Source organism: Chrysochloris asiatica, unplaced genomic scaffold, assembly GCF_000296735.1.
Source record: "Chrysochloris asiatica unplaced genomic scaffold, ChrAsi1.0 scaffold00357, whole genome shotgun sequence".
Lineage (NCBI taxonomy): Eukaryota > Metazoa > Chordata > Mammalia > Afrosoricida > Chrysochloridae > Chrysochloris > Chrysochloris asiatica.
Genome location: NW_006408875.1, coordinates 1,590,503 through 1,609,363, shown reverse-complemented (window position 1 = coordinate 1,609,363; position 18,861 = coordinate 1,590,503). Strand labels below are relative to the sequence as shown.

Sequence of the window (18,861 nt, the reverse complement as noted above, 5' to 3'; positions counted from 1 at the left end):
GATTGTAATCATTGCAATGAAATGATGAATGTAAAACCGATTTTCTCCCATGTAAACTATCACTCAATTCACAATAAAAACTTTATTTAAAAGGCTCATGAGCAGCCTTTTAAGTGTAACTATTGGTCTCTCCCTGTCCAGAGGAAAGAAGAGTGATAAAAATTGAAGACGCTTAGAAACAACTAGTCCAAGAGACAAATGGGTGATGATAGCATCAGTACCAACAACCTTAAGAACCTAAAGGACTAGATGGTGTCCAGCTACCACCACCAACTGTTCTGGAGGAGGTAATATTAGAAGGTCCTGAAGAGAGTGAGGGGAAAATGTGGAACAAAACTCAAAATCATAAAAAAGACCAGACATATTGGTCAGAGAGAGATTGGTAGAACCCCAATCTCTTGAAGTCACCCTTCTGGTTTGAAACTGAACTTACCCCAGTAGTTCAATTCTCAGACAAGCAATAGATATCTATATAGGGGGGACAGGAACATTAGTGAGGTATGCACACTATAGAATGATAAGCCATTGGAGATCAAAGGGCAGCATTTACCTAAAGACAAGATTCAGAAGGCTTGGAAAAGAAGACAGAATGAAACCAAGAAGCACAGAGAGTAAACAGGATCAATGGTGTTACACTGAAGGGATTGCAATCAAGATGAAACAAAGTATTTGATTTTTTCAATGTAAAACTGATGATATGCTCTGTAAATCAACACTCAATACACAATCAAAAGTTCAAAAAATAATAATAAATTATAAATTCGGGAACAGCTTTTTTAAAAAACCATACTAATATGGAACGTGGTTGTGGTTGATACTAGAAAGTTGTTGATAAGTGCCATTGAGTCTGTTCCAACTCATAATGACTCTGTATAGGATTTCTGAAAAGTAGCTGGTGGGTTTCAACCACCAACTTAGTGGTTAACAGTCCAGGAATTACCCTATGGTGCCACACCATGACACTCCCCAAGAAAACCTCAAACTTCATATACATCTTTAAAGAAACCCAAACCATCATGCAATAAATATGGTTGTGGCTGATGCTTGAAGACAACCCTATATAAATAAGATTGACAAACATACATTTGTGTTTGAGTTATAATAAAAGGTTAATTTAAGTAAAAAAAAAAGAACACTGTAATTTCTTATACATTATAGTTAAAAGCCCTGGTTATGCAGTGGTTTAAGTATGACGCTGCTAACTGAAAGGTCAATGAATGCTTTAAATCCACTAGCTGCTTCTTAGGCAGTTTACTTATGTAAAAGTTTACAGCCTCAGCCACTCCAAGACTGAAACTCAAAAGGAACACATGAGCAAGCATGTAAGCTTGCTGGCAACCACGTTGTTCTACGGGTGAGTGGAAATGCAGGAAAGGTAGCAATGGAGATAAGGGCTGAGATCGACCACATCCCATAGATTCCCATAGATTGACCTGGAGATGAGAGAGATAAGTGGAAGGGCTGGTTGGTCAGAAGTGTGGTGAGACCTGGGAACTCCTGAGCTCATGGACAAGGACAAAACCATGGTGGGCTAGAACTGAGAATAAAGTATCCAGCTAATATGAAGTGAAAAGAGATGCACAAGAATGCTCAAACTTGCAGCGAGGGCCCATCTGACCTAGCTTCGATGACTTAATGATTACAACTCAACTAGAGGAAGACAAAAAAATTATGATAAAAGAAACATGTGTAAATTGCTACAATTTGAGGAACTTGACCTATATTTATGGATATAGTAGCTCAAAATACCAACTTAGAGGTAAGAAATCTTCATTATCAAGCATCAATCCTACCCCCTCTGTACACAGGATTGATAGGACCAGTCAACTTAAACCTTGGCTACCTAAAATGGGGGCTGGCAATAAAGGCATGAAGTGACTGACTTACAATTTTTCAAGAGGGAGTTTAGTTTCGGAGTATATGGGGGAAGGTAGAACCCCCACTGAATAGTTTTTATCTTGTCTGCACGGGTCTGGTGAAAGGAGATGCAGATAAGATTCTTATGATTCAAAAGTGAGTAATTGTTATCATGACTAATTGCGACTGTCACAACTATAAAGGCAGAAGATGTGTAACAAAAAGTGGCGAGCAGTTAAGCTTACATTCCAGGAAGAGAGGACCCTAGGATCATCAAGGGAGAAGAGCACAAGCGGAATGTGGGACCCTGTCTAGAGAAGCAGCAACACTAGAGATGGGGGCAGAGATGGGGACATGGAGAGACAGGGCAACTGAGAACTCCAGACTCATGGAAAGACAGAGGGTGTGTATTAGCAGTCAAGAGGTAGGCTTGCAGAATGTGCCCTTTTATTGGTTGTTTAAATGATTACATATTCCTGAGTGTTTTTGTATAAATAATTTTTTTAATAAAAGGGAATAGAAGCAAATAAATAAAATGATGATGTACGGAGGGGACTGTAATCATTGCAAGGAATCGAAATACGATAGGATGAGTGTAAAACCAATGCTCTCCCATGTAAACTACCATTCAATTCACAATAAAAACTTTTTTTAAAAATTATGGAAACTTTCCCATCGTTGTGATACAAGGTGTTATTCACTTCATGTTAAATAGTTTTCCCTGCTGAGCGGTAAGTAGTTTTTCCATTGTTTAGTATTCATTCAGTACAGTACAAACTGTACTTGATCATATTTTTAAAACTGAAATCATGTACCTGAACCAGAGATATTATTCACAGATTTCTGATAGTCGATACTTTCAGGATTCATTCCAGTCTTCCTAATATGCCTACTGATTTCTATTTCTGAAAGTTATTTTCCATTTAGGAACTGATTCCTTTCCTGAAACTGATTTTCGTGTTTGTTACACAAAGCATCCATGGATTTTCTAAAAGACAGTGTGTGGATTTGTATCTTGTTATCCTCCAGACACAAAAGATTGAGTGCTTTCAATATCTTCCAAAGGGTAATTTCTAAACAATAGCAATTGAAACTTTTGTATTTCATGTTATGAAATAGGAGTAACAGCATACTGTGTTCTAAATTGTTGAAAGTTATAGAAACTTTCTCATCATTGTGATACAAGGTGTCATTCACTTCATGTTAAACAGTTTTCCCTGCTGAGCGGTAAGTAGTTTTTCCATTGTTTAGTATTCATTCCTCACCATACAAAATGTACTTGATCCAATTTTTTAAATGAAATCATGTACCTGAACTAGTCATTGTTTATTGATTTCTGATCAACACAACTTTCAAGATTCAGTCACTTAGTTCTAATATGTCTATTGATTTCTACTTCTGAATGTGACTTTCCATTTCTAAAAGGTATTGTCATGTTTATCATGCAATGTTCCTGGGTTCTATGAAAGACTGTGTGAATTTGTATCTTGTTATCCTCAAGACACAAGAGATTGGGAGCTTTCTATTTCTTCCAAAGGGTGATTTCTAAACAAGAGCAATCAATCACTTTTGCATTTCGTGTTATCAAGTGGGAGCAACAATGTACTGTTTGACAAATCATTCAAAGTTATGGAAACGTTCTCATCGGTGTGGTACAAGGTATTATTCATCACATGCTAAATAGTTTTCCCTACTGAGTGGTAAATCGCTTTCCCAGTCATTACAATACGTGATCATACATTTAAAACTGAAATCCCATACCTCAAAGGAGACATTGTTTATTGTTTTCTGATGGACACACTTTTTAGGATTCATTCCCTTCTTTCTAGAACATCTATTGATTTCTATTTCTGAAAATGATTTTCTATTTCTGAAAGTGAGTCTTTTTCTGACAGTGATTTTTGTGTTTGTTACGTAAAGCGTCCATGGATTTTCTGAAAGAGATTGTGTGAATTTGTATCTTGTTATCCTCCAGGCATCAAAGATTGGGAGCTTTCAATTTCTTCCAAAGGGTAATTTCTAAACAACAGCATTCGAACACTTTCCTATTTGATGTTATGAAATGGGGACAACAGCGTATTGTTTTCTAACTCATTAAAAGTTATGGGAACTTTTTCATCATTGTGATACAAGGTGCCATTCGCTACATGTTAAATCGTTTTCTCTGCTGAGCGGTAAATAGCTTTTCCATTGCTTAGTATGCCTTCCATACCATACAAAATGTACTTGATCAGATTTTTACAATGAAATCATGTACCTAAAAAAAAAAGTTTCTAGCCTCAGAAAACTCTGGGGAGCAGTTGTACTCTGTCCTGTTGGGTCACTGTGAGTCAGAATAGCAATGGGTCTATGGTATAGTTGTTTCATATTAGTTTCTTGGGTCCTGGTATAGCACTGTGAGTTAATGCACTGGACTGCAAAGTTGGTTTGAACAAAAGGTCGGTGGATTAAGTTCATCAGCTACTCCTCGGAAAACCTACACAGGGTTGCTATGGGTCAGAACTGACTCAATGGCATTGAACAACCAAAACAACGTATTATCTTCTACAACAGATACCAAATACAAGTCTATTGTGATTTTCATAACTTACTGTTATGATATTTTCATAACATAATGGAGGTGTTGCCTTGCACAGAGCCTTTTACTCAGAAAGGAAATCTACAGCATCTGACTTATCAACCAAGCCCTTCTGACATACTTTGCATTTGAAGATCTTAGCAGCTGCTCACTCACTCACCCTCTCCATCAGCTAGCTATCTGCTGTTCTAGATGCCAGGATAGAAACTTGAGCATTGCAAACAACCTCCATAGTCTCATGTCACCTTCAGCTTCCCAAGTTTGTTGTAGCTAATTGCTCTCACATTGGCCTCTGATTTATGGCAATCCCAAGCATAATGCCTGCAACCCCACAGGACTATAGGAAGCATGCAGTGCACCCTGTGAACTTATGGGTAACTCTGTGACTTGCCCAGGGCTAAGATCTAAGCAGAACTCTAAACTGAGGTATGCATATTCCTCAGCATATTTTCACCCCTTTTCCATTCCTTATAAATCAGAAGATTAATTACCCAGAAAAGAATCTTCAGCAATCAAAATTCAAATGTGTTTAGTACATAATTTATACAGGAAAACACAGATGTCAATGTTTGAAAGATTGCCAGATAAACATTTCTGCATTTACATTTTTAGGCGTCTGTCTGCTCCACAGAATGGTTTCATGAAGACGATGGGAGGTCCCAGCTCAGAAGAGGCAAACTGGGAAGAAAGCTTTTCAATAGTAGTGATGCAGCTGCCACACCAGTCTGTCTGGAAGGACAGAGCTAGAGGGTCCAGCCCAGCATCAGCACTGCAGGTGAATCACAACGCTGCCTCAACCTCCCTGCTTAGGGGACTTACCACTTTTTGACAGCTCCCAGCTAGACTGCATAGACAGGAGACGGAATGGGAGGTAATGTCCTGATACAGCGGTTTGAGATTACTGGGAGAGCCAGTCAAACAGATGGAGCAGTGACATTGTGGTGAAACTGGACAGGGTGACCCTGCTGCCATGTGGCTGCAGAAGAGAAGTGCTACCCCTGAACCAGCAGTGTCCCCCAAGGAATCCCAGGGGTGGGTCAGTCCTGGGGGAGTTTGTCAAGCATATGGAGGCAGGCAGGAGAACATTCCAAGCAGGGAGGATTGCATGTGTACCAGAGTCAAGAGGGAACATTCCAAATTTGTGAGTGTGTGGCCTGTGGCATGCAGCCAACACTGCCCAGTGAGGAGCCTACAGTCGATGGTGGCCAGGTCCCCCAGGTTCCTGTGCCTGGCCAAGAAACGGGGCTTTGTGCTGGACTGAAAACTCAACTGATTCGATCAGCACATCACTTTGGTGAAGACTATGGAAGTACACAGGAGGATTTTTGTGGGGAGTGAGCAAGAGAGAAAGTTAAGTGACCTCCACATTATTACATGCAAGCAACTATATGAATACCAACCTGAGCAGGCTCTCTTTTTTCCTTTTATTTTATTTTTGGTGAAAATATGCTCAGCAAAACTTGCTCTTATTCCACAGTTACATTGATTACATTCGTCACACTGTATCAACATTCCCATTATTTCTGTTTTCATTGTTTCCCTTGCATTTATTTAATCTCCCTGCCCCCTAGCCTTCTCCTTTATGCTTTAAAATAGCTGTTAATTCCAAGAATATTCTTTGAAGAAATGGAAAAAGCAATCACAACTTTATATGGTAGGGAAAGAGGCCTCAGATAAACAAAGTGCTGCTTAAAAAGGAGAAAAAAAAAAGGTTGGAGGTTACATGGCCACAGTAGTCAAAACAGTCTAATATTGATACAATGAGAAATACATGGATCAATGGACCAGAACTAAAAACCCAGAAGTTAATGCATCCACATATAGTCAACTGATCTTTAACAAAGTGTCAAAAGACATTAAATGGAGAAGAGATAGTCTTTCAACAAATCTTGCTGGCAAAATTGGGAATCAATTTGCAAAAGAATGTAACAAGATCCACATCTCACACATTAAACAAAAACTAACTCAACATGGATTAAAGCCCTAAAGGTAAATCCCAGAATTATAAAAATCATCCATGAAAAAATAGTAACAAACGTAAGAGCTCTAGCACAGGGCATACCCAGGCTAGCAAACATTGCAAAAAAAAAAAAAAAAACCACAAACAACAGAAGACAAAATAGATGAATCAAACCACCTAAAAATTTGACCCTTATGTGCGTCAAAAGAGTAAAAAGAGAACCCACAGACAGGGGGAACAATTTTGGCAACAGCATATCAGACAAGGGGCTAATCTTTAAAATTTATAGGAAACTATAACACCTCAACAAGAAGACAAATAATCCTATTACATAATGGGCACAGGACATGAATAGACATTTTACCAAGAAAGACATTCAGCCAGCCACCAAACACATGAAGAAATGTTCACGATCATTAACCATTTATTGTTGTTGTTGCTAAATGCCATGTAGCCTGTTATGACCCATAGTGACCTTGTATGGGGCTTCAAAGAAGTGGCTAGTAAGCTTGAACCACTGATCTTGCCATTCAAACTGACTTTGCCGTCCAGCACATTAAACCACAATGCCACACTAGATGCAAATCAAAATAATGTGATGTCATCTCATACCAGTATTAGCAGAGAAATTTAAAAAAGAAAACAAATGCTGGTGAGGGTGTGGACAGACTGGGACCTTCCTACATTGTTGGTGGTACTGGAAAATGGTTCATACACTCTGGAAAATGGTACAGCACTTCCTCAGAAATTTGGAAATAGAAACATCTTATGACCTAGCAATTCCTCTACTTTGTATGTATCCACAAGAAAAATGATCCAGAACACAAGTAGATATATGTGCATCAATGTTCATTACAGCACTATTCACAATAGTAAAAAAACAGAGACAGCCTAAGTGCCCATCAACGGAAGAATGGATAAAGAAACTTTTGTACATACACACAATGAAATATTATGCTACCTTGAAGAATAACAATGACTCTACAAAACACCTTATAACATGAAGTAGGATGAACCTAGAGAACAGTATGCTGAGTGAAATTAATCAGTCACAAAATGACAAATATTGTATAAGACCATTATTGTAAAAGTTTAAGAAAAGATTTCCAATTTAAAAAAAAACAAAAATCTACTATGGTTACCAGGGATAGGAGAGTGGGGTCAGATATTCATAGATTAGGAGGAAGAGACATGATATCTCAGGTGACAAGAAGGACAATACACAAGGAGGGGGAGAGCAATTCACAAGGAAGAGGAGGGGAGAAGATGAACAAGGAAGACAGGGGACGATTTAGGGAGGTATGCGTGTGCTAAATGAGACAGAGGTAAATAAATAGTGATAGACACACAACCTTGGAACAACAGGGCTCTGTGATATAGGGATCCAGACATAGTAGGCATGGGTAAAGGAAGGGAAATAATGTTAAGGTGCTTGACTTTCTTGTGGATGTTGGTTTTCCCCTACCTTCTATTGTAAAATAGTTAAGTGTGATAGAAAGGAATGCTGGAAATTCTGATTACAGAACATTTGTAAACCCATCTTCACCCGATAACTGATTGGATTAGCTAAAAAGAATTAAAATTTGTCCAGAAAAATAGACCTTTGGGGAGTATGGAGCATTAGGTAGAATCCCAATGTTATCCAGCATGAATCTTAGACTCTCTTCAGATTTTTTAATCCTGTTTTCTGTTTGCTCTTCCATCTGAACAGTATTGAGAGATTTGTCTTCCAGCTCACTAGTTCTAGCTTCCATCTCTTCCATTCTGCTCCTTTGCCCTTTCAGTGTATCATCCATTTCTGATATTTTATTATTAATCATCTGGACTTCTTTTTGCAGGTTTTGGATTGTTTCCAATGTCATATATATCTTGTTTGATTGCTCCTGTAGCACTTGCCTGACTTCTTCCTTATTTTCCTCCACCTCTTTTCGGAGCATTTAAAATTATTTCCATATCATTCTTCTGAATTCCTTCTTAGGCAGATCCAGAGCCTGCTCTTCTACTGGAAAGTCTGTGTCTGCTTCCAACTCATTTGTCTCAGTCATTTTTTCTGGTTTTGGGACTTGTGTTGAGATCTTTAATTGTGTTTTCTTGGACATTTTCAATAGTTATGTGAGTTTTTAAATGCTTAAGTGGATGTATAATGCTTTGTTGTTAAGCTTACTGAGTGTCTCCTGGTGAATATGATCTAGAGATAGGCTTCCCTTTTCACGTGTAATGCCTAGCAGCTGGTTTTGGCTCTTGTCCAGATGGTGGGGTATTACAGGGTATGCTTGTAGCTTGGCTATATGAGCACAGTTGCTGTCTCTTCTTAGGTAAGGTAGGGGGAGGAAGCTCCAGCTCCTTACTTCTACACAGCCAGGCTGCTGCAGCACTGCCCACTGGAGAGATGGCCAGGCCAGACCTCCCAGTTCTTGTCAAGATCTCTTCTCTAGATGGAATCTTGAGCTCCACCTAGAACCTTCTGAGGTGGGACATTCCCAAGGTCTGTGATTCAAACTCATCAGTCGACCCTCAGAAACCCCATACAGGATGGCTATGACTCAGAACCCACTCGACAGCATTTAACAACAACAATGTGATGTCTGGAACCGCAGTTGCCTTGACAGGTACAGACCAAATAATTTCACAATCCTTATAAAGTCTACAGGCTGGATGTTCCCCAGCCCTGTGTTATACCAACTCGACGGCACCTAACATCCAACCTCACCTTGGGAGTATTTCTCCCTTCTCCTGCCCCATCTCAACAACTACTAATGAACATCAGTATATTCACCCCAGCAAGATCTTGAGCTTGGTGCCAAACTTCTGAAAAGGTGCAGCAGTCCATTGGCTGGCTTGACACATGGGTTTGCAAATAAACACCTGAGAATAGGTTAGACCCTGGGACCTTGTCTGCAGCTGCTACTGCCATGTGGAGCTGGTCAGTCCCTGTGCAGGATATCCCCTGACATTGTCTCAACAGCTGCCCCACAGGGACTCCAGGCACACCTGACACCATCATCCCACGGGACACAGGAGTGGCCCAGCAGAGAAAAAGAAGCATTATGCTGCGCACAAATGTAGTGGGGGAAGGAAGGGTAAGCAGGAAGGAAATAGCTGTCCTCATGGCCACCTGGATCTCTGTCCAAACCACTCGGGATAAGTTAAGAACATACATACCCTCATCATCCTCAATGCAGTCACCCACTGTGTTCTGAGCACCATCTGAGGTTTCACTGATATCTTTCCAGAACTCGGGTCTCTCAAAGACAAATCAAGTCCCCATTTTCCAGTACCATTCAGAGCCTCAGTAGCATCATAGGGGGCTTTAGTAGCATCTCCTGCAGCCTTAATGCATTAGAGTTGTGTAGTCAACAGAAAGAAGCTCAGCCTATAGAATTAGACACTCCCAGAACCAGAATTCAAGTCCAGCATTCGTCATATCAGTGTAAGTTGAAGAAGACTAGTCATTGTTAATCTCCCCACCTACCAGACAACCTACCTCGCTTGGTCTTGGGGGGTCTGAGGTCCCCCATCTGAGTCAGGGCCTCCTGGGCCTCAAACTCTCTCCAGCGCCTCAGCTGCTCCTCTCGAATTTTGTAGAAGAGAATGTGCTTCTGCACATCACTGAGCTCAGCAAGCAACTCGGGGTCAATGTAGGCATCACGGAGAATCTGCTGCAGCATGGCGCCTCTTCACTCTGGGGTCACGTTCAATGTCCCCTGTCTCCAAGCATAGTCTCTCAACTTTAGCTACCTGCCAGCCACAGATTCATCTCCTCTACCGAGGACAATGACAAAGGCCAGGTGGCAGGCACCAGGCAGGCAGATGGGACCCTGTGAGGGTAGCAGGCATCAGTAGGAACCTAGCCCATCTGGCGGGTCATCAGTATCTGCGTCCTAGCCCAACTTGGCACTCTAAGAGGGTGGGGTGTGCCGGAGCCTCCAGGCCAGCAAGACAATGCTCTAGCCTGCCTTGCCTGGGTCTGCAGGTGTCAAATGATCTGTCAGTGGAAGGTAACGATGACACCAGCAGTATCAATGACACTACCCTGGCCAGTGGGGAAGTGATCTCTCCTCTACAGATAAGAGGAGGCGGAGGCTTAGGCTACGAATTCTGCCTTTTGAACAAACTTTAAGCAGGAAACAGCAACAGGCCAGCTGCTCTGGGCTCCCGGGACCCTGGTTCCACCTGCCCCCACTGTCAAACTTGCTTGTTTCCAAGAAGGCTGGCATTCTGCCTGGGGATGTCAGGGTGCCGGAGGGAAGTAGAGAGGGGGAGACACTTCGTCCCACCTGCTGCAGCCAAGAAAGAAAATAAAACAGAAATCAGGTGGGAACAACTACAGGTGCCTCTATCATGTAATGATGGAGACAGACTCCTTTCTGTATAATGAGGTTCTAAAGTTATGTGTGTGCTGACAGATGAACCCTCCCATGGAAAGGTCCACTTTACTTGTTGCTGCTGATTTAGCTATGGTTGCAAGTGTCTGGAGTTCACCAGAAGAGTAAAACTGCCTCTTTGGGGCACCCTGCGTCAGATGTAGCTTCTGCTTGGAGTGGACTCCCCTCCATTTGCTGGATGAGGATGGGTAGGCTGCATTGCTGTTGCCTGCTACAAACAAACACTCTCCCTGAATGTATGCCCAAGGGTCACTCACAACCTTTTCCTTTATTCGAACAAGAAAATTGGGGTTCAGAGAAGGTAAGTGGCTACTCAATTGCTAAGTCACTATACCATCTAATCTTCAAATTTGAATACTATTGGCAACTATGAATCTGTAGATGACTTGAAAGAAAAACTCAATCAGGGCATTAAAGCAAGTAAACAGGAGTTGACACTGTGCTTGGTGACCTCCATGGCCCCTTTCCCTCTCAGTGATGATTGAAGGCGAGTTAGGTACCCAAGAGGACTGGAATGGGAGGGTGACTGAGCACCAGGCTTTCCCCTGCGAGGAAAACACACACATATAGAAAGGAGGAATGGAGGGTTCAGAAAGAGGTGTGGAGAGCCAGGATGCCCTCCCCAAGGTCCTGCTAGCTTTCCTAGTGCCCCATCCACAACTGTGGCCTGGATCTTTGAGGGCTAAGCACCATGCTTCTGCCCAACAGAGCCATGGTCCTGGACTTCCAGCCTCCTATCCTTCTTTAGTTCCCTACATCCATGCTTGTAACTCCTCTCATGCAAGAGTCCCAACTTGGCTCCCCTTGGGTGTCTTGTCCCCAGCCTCTTCCTGAGTCCTAATGCCCTAAACCTCTCACACCCTAACTGTGGCTGTGTGGGAGTCACAGAGTCCGACATAGACATGGGGAGAAAGGAATCTTGCTTCCTGGAGGGAGCATCCTTCTTTCGGGGAGCCCAGACACCTACAAGAAGTTTGGTGTGGAGAGAATACTGTGCAGAGAAGCAGGAATATACACCATTTGGTGAGAGGCTGGGTGTAGAGTGAGTTCCAGTCTCCTGGCTTGGTGGTGATGGTGCTACCCCTCAGTGGGGACACTGGAGGAGAATGGTGAGGGTCAAGACAGAAGTGACAAACCAGAGGGATGCAATGGCCCACCTTAATTCTCCCCCTCAGCTGCTTCTGGCCAGTTTGTAGCACAAGAGGATCTCATGGGAGAGAGCTGCTCCCTGGGAAGAGGACAAGACACGCAGAGTCCCAGAAACAATAGCAAAGTCATAGCGCAGGCTGGTCAGGTTTCTAGAAAGACACACTCAGGCAGGCGGAGACACGGGACTCACACAAAGCAGTTTCTATCATCTCCCCACCCCACCCCACTCCTACCTCCACCTCACACCTGCCATCTGCCCTCTTGGCTGCAGGCCAGTCTCGGGCGTTCTTGGGGGCCGACCTGGGAAGGAGACTGAGGGAAGGAGACTGAGACCAGACATAAGGTGACCTGGATAGGCAACAAGGGAGAGTCTGATGTGGGAGAGGACCTTACCCTGGTGCCTTCAACTCCAAGGCTACAGAGGCAGGGCCTGGAGCCTGGAACCTAGAGGGATCTTCCAAACATGGTTCTCTACCACCTGTCAACTGGCTTTGTTTTGTTCTCCCTTCTCATTGGCCTGCAGAGGGTGTTGAGTTTTGCATATTAACGCAATTCCTTTCAGAGCCAGCTGATGCAAACAGGTTTTCCACCACATGTACTGTAGTGCAAGTGACAGGAAACTAACTGAATGTCCCTTAGTGGAGTAGGGGACTGTCCAGTACCCTGTCATAAAAAATGGGGTCAATTGGTTCAGAGAGGGAAACAGTTGACAGATAAAATGAAAGGGCAACATACAGACAATAGTGTATACAGTCAAATTGGTTTTTAAATTCTGTATGCTTGATTGCTTTTGTATGGACAAAGGAAAACACATAAATACCTAAATGTTTAAGATGGTTTCTGATATTTCTTCTCAGAAGGGGGTGGGGACTACTTTAGGAAATTCTGTTTTGCATAATGAATAATAAATACTTACATAACTATAATTTGTAAAACTGAAATCAAACACGTTCAAAATTCCTAAAATGTGATCCCCCACCAAAAAATTTCAGCCTCCCGAGATCAGTGCAGGTAGAACAGAACTACAAGGGTGAGTCAAAAATGATCCACACTCTGGGTATATTACAATGCCTGTCCATGTCCACAGCTGATGACAACACTGAGCATGTACATAAAATGATTCTGTCGAAAAGATGAGTGACAGTGGATTATGTGGCAAATCATTTGCAAATCACCCATGCTTCTGCCTATGAAATAATCCACAACAGACTTGGATTTCAAAAAGTTTGTGTGAGGTGAGTACTGAAATGACACACGGAAAAGCATAAACAGAAGCATTTGGATATCTGCAAACAAAATTTGGACCAATACTCAAAAGAAGGTAAGTTTCTTTTGAAAAAAAAAACTGTTACTGGTGATAAGACATGGATTCATCATGATCAGCCTGAGACTAAACAGCAGTATATGGAATCATCCTCATTTGCCAACCAAGAAAATGTTCAAAAGTCAGGTAACTGTCTGCTGGAAAACTGATGCTTATGTTTTCTGGGACTCTCCAGGGCCAATATTGGAACACTATCAGGTAAAAGTTCAACAATTAACAATGCTCATTACAGATGCTCACTGCAGACCTGAAGCCTAAACTTCAGATTAGATGCAGAGGACTGCTATCCAAGGACCTTGTGGTCTTGCATGGCAATGCACATCTACACACCTCTGACCACACTGTTGATACTCCAAAAACTTCTTTTTGAGGTGTTAATCCTGATCCTGCTCTATCAGACTTTCACTTGTTTTGTCCCATGAAAGCAGCCCTTCAAGGACAATGATTCACCTCTGATGAAGAAATGAAGACAGCAGTGTACTCATGGCTCACAGATCAGCCTAAAACATTTTTTTTTAACAAAGGAATACAAAAGCTTGTTAACAGATGGACAAAGTGTGTTGAAAAACAAGGAGAATATGTTGAAAAAATGATGCATTTGTCTTTTCTGAAAGTTGACTAAAATAAATTCTACAGCCAGAGTGTGGATCATTTTTGACTCACTCTTGTATACGTACTTCCAGGAGCAATAGTGCCCACCCCATGCAAGGAACCAACAGCAAAACCAAACTACCAGGCAAGGAAGGACAAACCTGCTGTGTTCCTGGTGGTTTCTCAGCAGTAGAAGTTTCTGAGTAACCTTATAGGATGGGAAGCAGGAGTCAGCGAGAGTGGCCAGCAGACTTGGGGTAAAGTCTAGGAAAGGTGAAAAGGACCAGAGGTGGAGATTGGAAGACATTCCTCATTCTAGAGCCTCTTATTCAGTAGTCCTTCTTTGACCTTGATTTTCCTCTGTTGTTGTTGTTGCTATTGTTAGGTGCCATTGAGTCAGTTCCGATTCATAGAGACCCTACGCACAATAGAAAAAACACTGCCTGGTCCTGCACCATTCTCACAATTGTTTTTATGTTTGAGCCCATTGCTGTTGCCATCTCGTTGGGGGTCTTCCTCTTTTTTTCTGACTATCCTCTTTAGTTAAGGTTTTATGTCAACTCGACTAGGCCAGCATCCCAAGTGGTTTGGAGGATGAGATGTGCTTATCTCCATTGTGAAACCTAATTCAGGCATAGTTAACTCTATGAAGATTGGCTACGGGCCGCCAATCAATGGAAAAGCTATTTCCTTGGAAGTATGGCCTGCTTCCAATATAATGGACACGCAGGAAAAGCTGGCTCTTTTTACTGCTGGGAATGTGAGATTCCTGTCTGCCTGCCAAGCCCATCTACTGATCTTGGCTCAGCTGACCTATACTTTGGACTCTACAATTGTGAGCCATTTTCTTGTTATATATACATATATAGGTTTCACTGGTTTTGCTTCTCTATAAAACCCAGCCTAAGACATATGGTACTGAGAGTGTTGTTTTAGTGAAACAAAATCACAAGGATGCGTTTTCTAAATTGGTTCTCAAGTCTGACTAATTTTAACTCTACCTCCACTGGTAAAGAATGTTATAGGGTAGAGGCATGGGAATTGGCCTTGGGCTGATTTTGAGTTTGGTTCTCATTCCCCCTTGTGGAGTCAGAGGAAGTCAGACATGGTCCCCACATGGATTTTAAAGTTGGTGTCAGGAATGGGATTTGTTGCAATGACTACAGACTCATGAGGTATTGTAAGAGAAACAATGAAGTGGAATAGGAGGAAAGTGAGACTTTTGATTTTTAGGTGTTTGCTTTGGGTTTTGTTGTGTGGCATTGTAGGTTAATGCGCCAGACTGCAAAGTCATTTGAACTACAAAGTTGGCAATTCAAGCTCACCAGCTGCCCCTCAGAAACCCTATACAGGGTCACTATGGATCAGAATTAACTCAGTGGTATTTAAAAATTGGCTGAAAGGAATGTAAGGGATAAAATGCTTCTGCTAAAGGGAGAAAAACAGCCAAAAGCAGATGTCACACTGGTTAAACAGGATAAATGACAGGAGACCAGGACCTACTGGAAGCATACTGCCAGAGGCCCAAGGCCACATACATGTGAATACTGTTAGTCCAATGGTGAAGAAAACATTGAACTTGAGTGTTTTTATTTTATTTATTTGTTTTCTTCACTGTAAATTTTAATCACATGCCTTTAGAGGAGATTTCTCTAACTGTATGGAGGAGAAAAAATTGTTTCAAACTAACAACCAGTAAAATCCTAATGGTACAAAGACTCAATGAAACAATTAATCCAAATGACTAACGTCCACATGACCTGCTGCTTCCTCTAATGTGAGACCAGAAGAACTAAATGGAAGATTCCAGTTAAAATGGGTAAGCAATGTACAACAAATTTCAAATAAAAAATTATATTGCAACTGAGATTAAATGTTCGATTTGTTGAATGTAAAACAAATCAACTCTGTAAACCTTCACTCAATTCACAATAAAAAGTTTTTTAAAAATTAAGAACCACAACACAAACAGATATATGCTCACCCATGTACATTGTAGCACTATTCACAAGAGCCAAAAAATAGAAACAACCTAGATATTTGTGTGTGGAAGAATGAACAAACAAACCTTGGTACAAACACACAGTGGAATCCTATACAATGTTAAAGAGCAATGAATCAGCAGAACACTCCACAGCATGGGAGAACCAGAAAGATGCCACACTGAATGAAATTAGTCAGTCACAAAAGACAAACACTGCATGAAAGCACTGCTGCACAAGGTCAAGAAAGGCCTTCACACTAAAGGAAACATTCCCTGTTGCTAACAGGAGCAGGAAAGGAAAGGAGAGTAAGTCACTGGCTAGGGAGTTGTTGTTGTTGTTGTTATGTGCTGTGGAGTCGGTTCCAACTCATAGCAAGGAAAAGAAGAAAGAGCAAGAATGATGAGACTTGATGTTGAATGAGACTGCAAGAACCTCTGAGACTACTGTCCTAAAATCACCCCATCCAATTGATAGATGGAGTATAGAATAATAAAATCCAGTAATAATGTACACATGAATGGGGTTAGTCCAAGAGTGAAGAAAAGATTGAAGTTGAGTGTTTCTTAAAGGTTTATGTGTATGACTGCCTTATGGCTATTGGTTTCCCCTGTCTACTACTGTAAAATTGACATATATGTGTGATGGAAATGAATATTGAGAATTATGATCACCGAGAACTAGCGAGGCCTGCTTCAGCCTACACTTGATTAGATTTGCAAGAATTGTATACCCAGCAAAGCTGTCAATCAAATACGATGGTGTAGTCAGAACATTTCAGGATAAACAGAAATTTAGGGATTTAGTAAAAGCCAAAGCTCCAAACCACATTAAGGGAGTTCTTTGGACTGAAAACCAATAAGAGCAGAAAACAACCAGAGATTGGCATATGTAGCACCACCTGAAACTCAGTCCAGATCAGAACAGAACTACAAGAATGAAATTAGGGGCTCTGGGTGGTCAGTCTATGATCAGGGCAACTACAATCTGAAAGAAGGGAAAAGTATAGTAACAGAGAACCAGGTGGTGAGGAGGTCAGGTATATTTTAGGATAAAACATACTGTTTTAAAAGGAAGAAGAAATTAATAGAACATAGGGTAACCACAAAGAAATTTAAGACTTTACAACATATCAAGAGTAAGAAAGTCTTAAAAGATTATGGAAACATTAAAACTATGAAGAAATTCACAAAAGAAAGTACACACGCAAAAACTGTGCTCAGCACAGGAAAGCATGCAGAACAACAACAACAACAACAACAAAAAACAGTAGCACCACACAAAACAAACAGCATAATATCAGCAATTAATCGATACCTATTAGTAATTATACTGATTGTCAATGGATTAAATGTACCAGTCAAGAGACAAAGAGTAGCAGAATGGATAAGAAAACAGGATCCTTCAATATGCTATCTACAAGAGACACACCTTACACACAAAGGCAAAAATAAATTAAAAATTAAAGGATAGAAAAAAATATACCAAGCTAATTGCAATAAAAAAATGAGCAGGAGTGGAATATTAATCTCTGATAAATTAAACTTTAAGGCAAAAGCCAGCGTAAGATTTCTTCTGCAGTGTCAGTGGGTGGGTTTGAAGTACCAGCCTTTTCATTCCATAGCTGATTGTAACCTTCTTGTACCGCCCAGGGACCTTAAATCTATGTTGTTAAGTGTCCTTGTTAAGTGACATCGATTAAGTTCTGCCATGTAGCTACCCTGTGCAGGGTTTCTGAGGAGCAACTGGTGGATTTGAACCACTGACCTCACAGTTATAGGGAAAGTAAAACAGAATTGGTGGGAGAATTGAAGAAACATGTTTTCAAAACACAGCACTTTAAAGAAATTATGATTAAGGTAAAATGGAATTGGAAGGTGATGTAGCTTGATGATCGATTCCATACAATTTATAATCATCACAATAAAAGTGTGATATTTCTATGTTTATGAAGAACCCAGTGATGTTAGAACAGAAACAGAGTTCTGGGGCCACCTACAGGAGGTCATTCAAAAGTCACAGGGCTTTACGTTAAGCCTTTTGTTCACTCTATTTCTTGATCATTTGTAATGATTTGGAAGAAATTACTTAACACAAAGGTTGCTTAGAAATTCACATTCTCCTAGAGTTTAAAATTTCCTCAGTATTAATTAGCAGAATTTGATTGGTTTTTCACAAATCAAACAAAAAAGGCTCACCCCTTTGTGGTCTTTGAATAGGCCAGCTCTGTAAAATCAAAAGGGCCTACAAACAGGTCAATAGGTTTCTGTGGCTTTGACCAAAGTACAATCATTGAGAATTTTCCCCACAAGGATCCAAACTCTGGCAACAATCCTCTTTATTTAGCGAGATGTGGCATGTTCTATAGTTCAGTGTGAAGCTAATTTTCCAACATGGATGTCACATTGAGTAAAAAAGTTGAGCTTAAATGATTTTATGAACCACTCACTACTACCAGATCAAAACTTTATGAGAGCAACTGGAAAGACTAGCATTATTTTTGGTAAAATCTGGTGATTTAATGTCTATTTTCAAATATTTTATATTTAATCCTTCTAAAATAAAAGAGATGTTCTCATAATTCCTGCAATTGGTATTATTACAGATGGGAGAGTAGTCTATGACCAGTTCTACAATGGTGTATCTGTGACATTGTTACCTGATGTGGGGGCATTAAATTGTGTCAATGTATCACTGCTGACATTGTATTTCCAGCAATTCCCTTCCCTGTAAAGTTCCTGAGATTTGGGGAGTGAAAGTGAAGTATCAGCCATTGTGCTTGAGAGCTCATTGCTGGGTTGCAAGCTCCCCACTGCCGCTCATGCACAGTTCTGCCCATATGCTGGTTCACCATATTGGTGCAGGCAGCCACTAGTCCACGATGCCTTCAGCTCTTGACAAATCTCCTCCTTCAATTTCTCTAACTTTTGTTCCAGACACTTGTATATCTCTATGGGAAAGGGCCTTCTCTTTCAGATAACCTTATTTTATCAAGGTTGGAGGCAGTGGGAGTCAAACATGAGCTCTAGTTTATC

The 18,861-nt window shown here is 41.1% G+C and overlaps 1 protein-coding gene across 1 annotated transcript in view; it reads right to left on the bottom strand.

Annotated features, from left to right (window-relative positions):
- The window catches only part of SH2D4B (SH2 domain containing 4B), a 171,550-nt gene extending 161,487 nt beyond the window's left edge, over positions 1 to 10,063 (bottom strand). Inside the window, exon 1 of the mRNA XM_006876161.1 lies at positions 9,880 to 10,063. Within this exon, the coding sequence (XP_006876223.1) occupies positions 9,880 to 10,063 (184 nt within the window). The remainder of the gene's footprint in view (positions 1 to 9,879) is intronic.
- Between the last annotated feature and the right edge of the window lie 8,798 nt (positions 10,064 to 18,861).